The following is an 11,293-nucleotide window of genomic DNA, read 5'->3' as shown; positions in this document are numbered from 1 at the left end:
ATGTGCGGCGTGCGACTGGCCCTTTCCGACTGGGCGGTCTCGGGGGAGGGCGCCTGTGCTCCTCCAGCGCTGTGCCAGGCCCTGCCGCCGCCGCCCATGTGTCCTGCCTTGGGAGGCGTGCGCTGGACTACGGTCGTGCGGGGACTGGCAGAGGCGTAGATTAGTGCTCGGCAGAGTGCGCGCGGCCTCACGTCTTCCCGATTCAGGGCTGCGAGGCTCAGTGCCGTTTTTCGGTCGGGGCAGACCCGGCCCTCCGCTGCGGTCGGTCGCATCTCCCGCGCTTCCCTGTCCCCCGAGGGGAGGAGGGCGGCCGCAGCCTCTGCCCTCCGTGGCTCAGAAGAAGGTCATCGGGCCGGCGGAGCGCCCTGTGGTCCATTCCCTCCTGCCTGCTCCGGCGAGGAGGACGCGAACCTTAACGCGGGTCTGCAGTCTGGGGCGCTGTCACCTGAGATACAGGTGACAGGTGGAACATCCCCAGGGCGCCCTAGCTACTTCGGAGGACCACACTGTAATTGCTTTCAAACACTTGAAAAAGTACATTTCACGTTTTGGTGTGTCTTTCACCAGTTTTAAAAGCAAACTTAATCACTTTTCTCAACCTACTTCCTTGGGAGTAGTATGTTTGCTTTGGAGACCAGTTGCCGGGGCGGAGGAGGCAGGTGCTTACTGTTGTTGGCCCACTTAACCCGCAGCCCGCGTGGTCTGCGTGCCTTAGGGGCCTTAGCTCCTGTCTGATGTCCAGCCATTCCCATCGGTGAGAAGCTGCGGGGCAGAAGCCAGGCAGGACTCGGGACCAACCCTGCCCCTTTCATGGGGTTTTGGGCACGTGTTCCCAGACTACCAAAGTGCAAGGGTTACTTAACCACCTATGAGGTTTATTTGTTCCCGGAGGACTAACAGTTATTAAAGTATCTAATTACACCTTGCTTTCACAAGATACTGCAGTTAAAAATACTTTTCTAGAACCGCAAACCCAGTTTCCTAAATTGAACCCAGAGGGAACAAACTCAGAGTAGGTCCAGTGAACTCTCAGTTAAAAGGGCATTAGAGATTTACCACCTTTGACACCACAAGTGATTGCATCTTTCTTCCACTTTATTAGTTTGACTCGGGTTCATCTTATCACTAGGGGATTCTTATCATTTTTCGCTCAGTAAATTAAACGCAATTCTTGGTCAGCCTTCATCCCTAGTTTCAAGTTTGTTGGAGACAGACCGTTTTAAATCTGTGTACCCCCAACTGTTTGGTAAGGCATCTGTGCTTTGCAAGGATAGACTTACTGATAGGAAAAGCGAATAAGGAGACTAGAGGTGCCATGGAGCATCTTCTCCCTCTTGTGAGCAGTCAAGAGAATTCAGGATTGCTTCCGGCTAGACACAAGTGGCAGTCTGGCATTGGAGAGCAAACAGATCAGTCACAGAATTGATAGGCACGTGTTAGACATGTGCTAAATTAATTAACTGATGAATATGTGTGTATGTGCATATATATATATATATCTATATGTGTATGTGCACACACACACACACACACACACATCTTTCTTATTTTTATTTTTTATTTATTTTTTGGTACCAAACTCAGGACCTGCGCTTTCGAGGATCAAACTCGAGGCAGGCAGTGGGACCAGTGAACTAAATCCCTGGCCCTATGATGAATTCTTTGAACCAAAGGTTAGAATAGTATTAAGGCTTGACTACTGTCTTGTCCTAACTTGCCAGTCTTGTTAGTCACTTGGATGCAGAGTTCAACTGTACAGTAGCCTTTTATGCACAGTTCTTTTTTAATTTTTACTTATTTATTTTGGTACTGGGAATCGAACTCAGGTCCTTGGGCCTTCCAGGCACGTGGGGGAACCACTGAGCTGAATCCCTGCTTTTTGAGACAGGCAGCCAGCACCACCACTGAGCGAAATTCCCACCCCTCCTTTTTTTATTTTGAGACAGTCTTGCTAAGTCATCACATTGCCCAGGTAGTGCATTAATTTACAATACTTGTGCCCCACCCAGCCTTCCAGAGTGCTTGGATTACAGGCGTTTCCGACCACTCTGGGCTGGAAGAAAGACGGTCTATAAGGTGTTTATTGTGGCTACACACATTTTTGTAACCCACCAATCACTAACATTTTTATTATCTAAAATAGTATATGCAGAAATCTTGATAGAAGTCTGAACAGTGCCCTCTAATCTTTTCTGATTTTGGCTTTTTCATAGAAAAACCAAGACATTTACATAATACTTCTCATTTTCATTCCATTTTCTCCCAATTTTTAATAACAAAGGAAAAATGCTTTCTAAATGTCTTGAAAATGTAAATGACATTGGGAGGGACTTGTTTTCTTAAAAGAAAAGAAAACAAAACAAAACGTCACCTGTCACCGCGGTGTGGTGTGAGCCGATCTGTGGTGGCGAATGGTGTACCCACATGTCTGCATGTTTTTATTCCTCCTGCTGCCGGCTTTGAAGTTGGAGTGCCTGATCCAGTTAGTGAGAGCTGGCGCCACCCTGAACCTCTCCACCACACGCTATGCCCAGACCCCGGCCCACATTGCGGCATTTGGAGGACACCCTCAGTGCCTAGTCTGGCTGATCCAAGCTGGGGCCAACATTAACAAACCGGTAAGGTGCCGTGCACACAGTTCCGGGGGTGAGTTGGGCGGGTTAATTGCAGCCATCTTTAGAGTTTGCTCTATTTGCCCAAGTGTGAACTGGAATTTTCCCCTTCAGGTTTGTGGGTAGCAGGTTCTTTCCAGAGGGAGTAGCATTCTGTTTATAGAGTGCTCTCAACTATTCTGTGCTTCACCTGCTGTTCCGTGAGCCAAGATCACAGCTGCTAATTGAAGGCACTGGGCCCCCAGCGCCTGTGCTTCACTGCACAGACACTGAAGGCTGAGCAGGAAGCTTCAAGGTGAGCTCCTGTGGCTTCGGATGCCAGGTGGGATGGCGACAGCATGCAGAGAGTTTCCAGAAGTTCCTGCTAAATGGAGAGCAGATGACTGGGAGAGCTTTGTCCTGCAAATTCGGCACAGATGGGGCAACCGTGTGCCTGGCTCTACAGTCTGTTTTTGGTGTTCTTCCGCCAAAGGGAAAGCTGCACACAAGTGCTCAGAGTCCAGACATCTGGCACAGAAGCGTCCTGTGGGTGATCAGAGTAGGAGCAGCCCCACACTTGGCTTCCTGTTGGGGGTAAATCCACCCAGGAGACGTGGGCTGGGGCTTTGGTACCTGCTTTAAACCTTGGTTTCCTTTCTCTCGTTTTTATATCCTTTCACACTCATAACCATCAAGGTCTTGATATGTGCAAAGGAACTTTTATCTTGTGTGCATTGGGATTGTCTCACACATGCTAGGGCACTGAGCCACACAGGCAGCCCTTTTTATTTTATTTTATTCCTCCTCTTCCCTCCCTGTATATAAAAACTTTGTTTTCATTTTTCCTTCTATTTTTAGCATTTTTTTCTTGTTTCTTTTCTCCCTCTCCCCTGACCCTTTCATTTGTTTATTTAGGTACTGGGGATTAAACTGAAGACCATGTGCTTGTGAGGCAGGACTAAATCCCTGGCCCCATCCTTTTTTATTTTAATTGATTACTTAATTAATTTATTGGTATTGGGATCTAACTCGGGACCTGTGCCTGCAAGGTGGGCATCCGAACCAGTGAGCTAAATCTCTGGCCCACCCACCCTTTTATTTTTGAGACAGGGTTTCCCTGAGTTCCTTAGGCCGGCTTCAAACTTGGCATCCTTCTGCCTTAGCCTTTTAGGGTAGCTAGGATTGTAGGCTTGCACTTTTCTCTGTTATCCCTAAGAGCTGCTCTTGGTTATAAGCAGGTGTAAAGTAGCTGCGTAGTTCCTCTCCTGAAAAGAGCTCAGCTGCTGCCCTCAAGTGCAAGTGGTCCGGGAAGAAGGTATTTTTAGCTGTAGTTTAAAACTAGGAGGAGTGGAAAGGGCTGCGAGATGTCAGTAGGGGACCTGGTCTGGAGGAGAGGCCATGTTTGAGGCCTGCTTCTGTCCCAGCACAGGACTTGAGTCAGCATCTTTCCTAATGCAGAGCTCTGTTGTCCTGCCCGGCATGCTGTCTGACCCTAGTGTCATTCTAGCTTCTCTTGGCCCTGCCTTTTGATTTGTTTTTGGTACTGGGGATTGAACTCGGGTCCTTGCGCTTGCAAGGCAGGCCACCGAACCGTTGAGCTACCCAGGCCTCTTGGCCCTGCTTTTGACCTCACACCATTGAGTTTAAAATACAGTTCTGGTTCAAGTCAGTCTGGAAGATGCTGGACGCTGACACCTGCCCTTGGTTGGCATTGTGCAGCTCAGGAGGACTGTGGGTGGAGTGGACCTTAAACCAGCTAGGATGTTCTTCTTACCCTTGGTTGCTGGCTTAATGTGATTTTTTTTTTAAACGTAGGCTAATTATTTGAGTTTGCATGCAGTACATCTGTGCCAAGCTCTAGGGTAAGATGGTTTAAGTTGATTGTAAATCACCATGGAGGCTGGTCATTACTCTGGGGCGGCGCCTTGGTTTGGTCCTGCCCCTCAGCTCAGTGTTTTGGCGAGCAGAACCCCCCCATCTTCTCCACCTGTGCTTTCCTTCTGTTCTGCCTCAGGTGTGGTCACGATGCTCTGTTTCACAGAGCTAGGGAGGTGTCTGGCCAAAGCAGGTGTAGAGGGCTGTGGGTCTGAGTGTGTGTTTTCTTTCAGGACTGTGAGGGGGAAACTCCCATTCACAAAGCTGCCCGCTCCGGAAGCCTGGAGTGCCTCAGCGCCCTGGTGGCAAACGGGGCTCACACCGAGTAAGTGTCTTCAATTCTTCTCCCAACTAGACGTTAGTCCATGTTGTGTTGAGAGGCAGCATTTAGAGCAAGCAAAGGCCCCAAGGAGCTTTGCCTTCCGGTTATTGCTGTTAGTGAGGGCAGCTGTAGGTGAATTCGAGCGAGCACTCGCAGGAGGAGCTGTATCCCAACAGCCTTAGGCTGCCTGTCACGAATCAGGCAAGGGCAGTCAGCTCACCAGACGTGGACTAGACCTTGCACTCACTGGTCCTTTCACCATGGCCGGTCTTCCCACTTCCCTTTGCCAGGTTTTAATTTCTAACTAAGGGCTTGGATTGGAATATCCTTGCAGGCCTCTCTGGCTCAAGACTATGGGCTTCTCTAAATTTTGGTTCCTCATCTTAGCAGATGTAGGAAGGTTATGTTTTACAGCCTGTTACAACTTAAGGATTTGTAGTGCGTTGTAAACAGGCCTGTTGAGACTTGAGAGCCCTTGACATGACAACTCAGAGATCCTTGTTTATCCTCATATACACCAGCTAGCTTGTTTATAGTCTGATAAAGCAACCTTAATTTCAAGTGATCTCTAGAACTGTGATTTTGTATGCAAATCATTAACTATGGCATTATACATGTATTTATTAGATTTGTTTCAACTTTTTTTAAAGATTATATAATGAAATCTTTTCTTCACAGTTCACAGAATTAACAAAATGGATGTGGTTTTTCACCCTTAAATGTTGAGTATAAGCTATACAGCTGTAATAATCAAAATAATACTAGCTTTCTTTTGTCTTACCTTGTGTTGTGGAATTTATGAAATTAAGTAGAAACCACTTACTCTAATTGGAAACATGAAATTTTAGATTTGGGGAGATGTAAACTCCAGAACTAACCTAGTTTAACCCTTTGGTTTCCATGTCGTTGTTTTGACTCTGTGTAACAGTAAGTCTTTTTAGATCCTGGACAACAAACCATGCAGGTCAGTGCAAGGCGCGGCTCCATAGGAGAGGTTGTCGCCGGCCTCCCCGGGTCTTAGCTTCTGTCTCGCTGAGCCTTGTGGGGCTTGGACCCTTTACTTACGGCGTGAGTCATAGCCTGTTAACCGCCACGATGCAGGGACCCTTGTGACTTAACACGCAGTTATGACTTAAGGTAAAGTAAGAAGAATTGGTAACGTGGGTCTGTATCTACAGCCTTAAAACACTGAGGTGATTCTCCACTAATTGCTCTGCAGTTACAGATGAAGTTTTATTAGCTGTGTTTAGATAAAATACTCAAATCCTTAATTTTAACAATAAGCTGTGATTATAAAATAGTCACTTATAATTGATTAAATTGCTTAATTATCATTAATTGAAATGGATAATTAGAAGTTGATCTTTTAACAACTTATTCTAAACATTACTCTTAATGGTCCTGAACATTTTATTACAAAGATGGTAGTTTTACTTATTTTAATGGATAGATTAATCCTTTGAGTCAGTATCTATCATGATGTCCTTTTTTCCAGTAGGTGTCTTTTTAAACATGAGCATCTTTTATTTACGATTCTGTCCTTGATTACAGGACCCTCAAGTGTCTTTTCCACCAGGCGTGGCTGGGCATGGCTCTCGGGCCATCTGTGTCCCGTCCCAGTATAAGAGCCTCCCCCCTCGAGACCCTGCATTGTGGTGACTTCCCTGGACTGAGCGCTCAGATTTTTTTAGAAGAAACATTTAGCCTGAGCTGCCTAGCCAAAAGCAATTCTTAAAATTCTAAGTCTTTGGCCTGGAGAAAAAACTTAAGTAATCATTATTTGTTGCTGTTGTATATGTGGTTTTTTAGAACATCTAGATAAAATGTAAGTTTTGCTAGTAAGGTAAACTGAAATGTTTCTTGGTGTCTGTTCTGCACCTTTTCATAGTTTACCCCATTTAGCCGATCGGCATATAACAGTGTGAATCCCCAGAATAATGGAGTTTGGGTCTGTTTTATTTGTTCCCTGTAAGTGCTACGTTGTATAGTTACATACAGTCCTAACAAAGAATACCTTTTTTATAAGAAGGATCAAAGACATAGAACTCATTCACTTAGCTACTTTTCTTTTCCTCAGTTCAGAATGGGCTAGATTGCAATTCCTTATTTTGCATTCTCTAGTATAAATTAGCCTTTCTGGTGGATGGACTAAAATCTGCCTCATACCACTATTTTTAAATTAATAGTTTTGTTCTTAATTCCTACTCAGCTTTTTATATATGTGCTACGTTAGAGTGGCCATGTCTATCCTTGTGTGTGTTTGGTCATCAGGTAGACATAATAAGGGCAGAGGTGATGAGTATCTGTGGCTAGAATGGTTTGCTATGTAACTTACTTGTTAATGTAGGTTGCCACTGTAAGATAACGCATTTCAGCTGCTGTTCATCGTATTAAATTTTCTAGCACTACACGTGAGTATGTTAATGGACTTTGTTTTCTTAATTGAAATCTTGAGTTTTGGTGCCAAGTTACATTTTCTGTGTGTGTCCATTTCTGGCCTGTGTGATGGCTGTTAATGTTTGCCATCGCTTGCATCTAAAACTGAAACCCACAGGATCAGATCTCTGTTCTGACCACACGTTTGCGTACGTTGCATTATCTAAGAGTGGTGTTTTCACCATTAGGCTGTTGTAATGCCCTTCAGCTGTCCTTGGGAGAGTTTCCTTTGCAGCCCGTGTTCACTGCCTGCTTCATCGGGAGGGGCAGGAACTCAGAAGAGAAGGCATAGTCTTACTTACGCGGTGGGTGACAGAACAGTGAGTAAGGTTAGGCCTTGAGGCAATTTTGGAGAAAGATTTAAAACTGTGTTGTCTGCTGATAATTAAGACCTTTTTGCTTCTAACCTGCTAAGAGCTTTGCCCCTGGGGTTAGTTTCACTGTAGGTATTTTGGTACTTTGTGTCTTTCTGGAGAAAGTGGAGGGTGTTTCCATATTGACCAGCTGGACCAGTATAACTGGTCTCTCTGTCCTCCTGAGCAGAAGTAAGAGACCTGACCTGGACACAGAAGCCAGAGTCACCTCTACCCAGGGCAGCTTGGCTGGTCCACTGCGTCCCCCATTGTGTGAAGGGGCTGGTGCATAGTGGTGGTCTCACCTCAGCAGGGGCTTGCTGTGGAATCCCTGTATCCCAAGCTATTCAGGTGGAGTGGGCTGTTTGTTGATGTAAGGACTTGGATCCCGGAATGCTAGGCTTTGGGAGAAACAGCTGTAGCCTGAGATAGCAGGTAGGACAGTCTTCTTACCTCACTTGTGAGGCAGACACAATTGTCTGGAGTGATGGAAGTCTGAAAATCCATGTTGACACTTGCCTTAATGCTGTGAAACTTGAGGCTGGATTTTTAGAAATTCTTAATTAAAATTAGAGTTGGTTTAGTTTGGTTCAAAATTGGTGGACCTGTATGACCCACATTTATTTTCTTATGGAACCCTGCCTGGAAGTGGGATTTCCACTGAGACAAATGCATCAGATGAATGCACAGCCCTGGTGTTAGAAATGCACCGCAGATTTGTCCTGGCAAAGGCGAGCCCAGATCCACTATTAGCCATTCATTTTGAGTGTGCGGTTTCTGTTGAGTCCCTTCGTTGCCCTTCAGAGTAACAGCGCTGTTAGAAGATTTGTTAAAATTATGTCCCTGATTAGTATTCTGGTGTTGCAAATGCTCTGAATTCTGTCTTCGCAGCTTAGCACCTGCCTCCCTCATCCGGTTGTTGTCACTGCTCTCTCGGTTGTGTCTTGCTTGTCTGCTCCCTGCCTGGGTGCATGCTCTGGGTGGAGGGGTCACTTTCTGAGGTGCTGCCATGGGATGTCCACCAGTTGGGAGCAGATGACAGATTCACTGTGCTCCAGAGTCATTTTGTTGGCAAATTTGGTTTCAGAACTTTTATTTTTCATGACTGCTTGAATAATATATAGATTCAGTATTTCTTTAGCTACTGCTTTTATAGACAGCGCTTTCAAATTAAATCAATTTCTAAATCCCAGTGTCTTTATCCTTTGCTAATTTATAGTTGGAGCATGTTAGGTATTTCATCAAACTCCTTGAATGATGCTCTTAGATTTTAATGTATGCAAATATAACTGTGGTTCAGTTGTAACCTCAAACTATTCTTGGTAGTACTGAACTTGAAATGGAAACTTGGCACCAAATTTATTCAGGCAGAAACTTTTTCATACAATCGTTTCTTCCTGATGTTAACTTGAAGAATATGTTTATAAAACCTCATTAAGTTTGGATACCAAAGGGTTAAAATTACACATGTATTTCTTTTACTTAAGATACTTTAGATGTTTGCTAATGTTTTATACAAATGGGCATTTAGTAATGTTTTTATCTTTTTTTTAATGATTCCATTTATTTGCTTATTTCCATCTAGGAATAGTTACTAATGTATTTGTGATACAGCATACCAAATTTTAAAGTAACCAGAATCGTGAGTTGATGGTTTTTTAGTCCATACTGTTAAACTTTGTTGAAATATTGACATATTTGAATTGGCTTCATGCTGAAATGACAAGAGGGAGCGTAGAGGGCAGTGATGAGAGCGGGCACAGCCCGCCGCCTCATGTGTGTATGTATTCTAATCCAATGTTGCCTGCAATGTGATCCCGTATGATTTATAAGTTTCCTGTGTATGAACCATTGCCCGTTTTAAGTCACACAGAAGATTCTGAATCTATAAAAACTACACATGTCAATGTTTTCCAGCTACGTAATTCGAATTGACTTGATTTTTTCAAGTAATCCTAGAAAGGGGGAGCATTCCATATAGAAACTGCTGAAACTGCCACAGGTGCTTCTCCGAAACCTTACGGTTGTGGCATTGAATGTTCAGTATCGCTTCCTTTCTGCACACAAGGCATACTGTTGAGGTATTTGTTGCGGTGATTGGTTTTAATGCTAATCTAGGAACTCAGATATAGATTCTTTAGATTTGCATGCTTTGCTTACCCTAATTTATGATATCTACCTTTTTATTTGTAAACTAACAATAGCTAAATTGAGATCAGAATTTTAACAGAAATACTTTTATAGAAAAATTGTGGTTATCTACTATTGTCACATGGCATTCATTCATAAAAAGAAAGCATCTCAAAGGTGGCATGACACCTTGGGTTCTAAACACCGTATTTCAGGTGTTTCCTGATCTGTGATGTTTCAAACTTAAACAAAAAAGAAAAAACCTTTTTATTGAGTGGCTTCCCTGTTCTGACATTGTGGCATTATAAGTGAACCCGGAGAGCTAGCTGGCCTCAGAGTGGAGTTCAGGGGGGAAATGTTCTAATGGAAAGTAAAAATGGGTGTGTCTTAGTGTTGATGCCAGTGGGCAGAAACCAGAGTTGAAGGTGATGGCGTCGTGATGCTGAGGGCTGGTGGAAGTGTTGGAGGACTTGGTGGCTGCTTTAGCAGGGCTGGTTGGGGTCCAGGTTTCTGTGAGATCACAGCAGATTGAGCTGACCAGTGTAAAAGCTGATCCCTGTTAGTGTCCTTGAAACGAGCAATATTTAAAACTTAGCAGAACTGGAACTGGTTTGAACACCAGGTGTTGCCTAATTTTTTAAACTGCTCATTTTCAGAGATTTTTCCAGATAGTTGTTGCAGCAGAGAGAGTGGCTGGGGTTTGACCACAGTCTCCCAGGTGCCAGGCTGATAGCGCTGAGTTTCGAGCAGAGCCCGGTGTGTGTTCTGGAGGTTTGTCCAAATACAGGATGTGTAGCTTTGTGTCTTTGTGTCTTTCATAAAAATATCCGTGGAGTGTGTAGCTTTCCCTTGGGGAGAGCATAAGTCCTATAGTCCTGTCAGCTTTGTCCTTCCTGATGGGGGCAGTGGCCAGGATCCTCATGGTCACCTAAAGGTTCAGTGGTGTCTGCTGACGCAGGCCACGTGTGGACAAAGGCAGGCTTGGAACTGAGTCCTGGCCTGGCTGTGACCCCTTCGGCTTAGTGTCGCTGACTCCCACACTGCAGTGTGAAGGGCGGCACCCCAGCCAGGCCAGTATCTCCATGAGAACGCTGCCCGCTTTAACAGCATGTGTGGAAGCAGGATTGAAAGGACTGATCCGTTTATTAGACACCAGTGCTTTGAAGATAGGGGTGTAGCATGCCGCTCAGAGTGTGCCCAGCGTGTGCAAGGCCCTGGGCTTGATCCCAGCACTGCAGAAAGAGTTTTTAAAAGACCTAGCATTAGGCTGGGGATTTAGCTCAGTGGTACTACCTCCTGCCTTGCAAGCGCAAGGACCTGAGTTCAATCCCTGGTACCAAAAAAAAAAAAAGTATTTTGAGAGCTTATCTCTACTGATTATTTAACCCTCATTTTGGCTGGGGGCCTATGGAACTTTAACCTCTGTGGTGCATTTGAAACAAAACTACAAGGAGTTGCTGGGGTACCTGCTGAGCATGGCAGCGCCTGGGTGCCCTTGCTGTGGACACCTGGCCAGAACAGCACAGCTGGGGCTGCATGCTCACCTAGGTTTTTCTTTTCTTTTTTTTTTTTTTTTTTTTTTTTTT

At 44.9% G+C, this 11,293-nt stretch overlaps 1 protein-coding gene across 3 annotated transcripts in view; it reads left to right on the top strand.

Annotated features, from left to right (window-relative positions):
• Positions 1-2,334: 2,334 nt before the first annotated feature.
• The window catches only part of Ankrd10 (ankyrin repeat domain 10), a 24,458-nt gene continuing 15,499 nt past the window's right edge, over positions 2,335-11,293 (top strand). The window contains exons 1-2 of one of the 3 annotated variants that reach the window (XM_010619971.2): positions 2,335-2,618; positions 4,700-4,791. In XM_010619971.2, the coding sequence (XP_010618273.1) occupies positions 2,412-2,618; positions 4,700-4,791 (299 nt within the window). In that variant the 5' untranslated portion in view covers positions 2,335-2,411. Of the gene's footprint in view, positions 2,619-4,699; positions 9,659-11,293 lie in introns of those variants that run through there. The other 2 variants (XM_010619970.3, XR_779361.3) reach the window with 2 other exon arrangements.

The sequence above is a fragment of the Fukomys damarensis genome, unplaced genomic scaffold (genome assembly GCF_012274545.1).
Source record: "Fukomys damarensis isolate Sample0158 unplaced genomic scaffold, DMR_v1.0_HiC HiC_scaffold_6, whole genome shotgun sequence".
Taxonomy (NCBI): Eukaryota; Metazoa; Chordata; class Mammalia; order Rodentia; family Bathyergidae; genus Fukomys; species Fukomys damarensis.
This window is presented reverse-complemented; position numbering and strand designations above follow the sequence as displayed.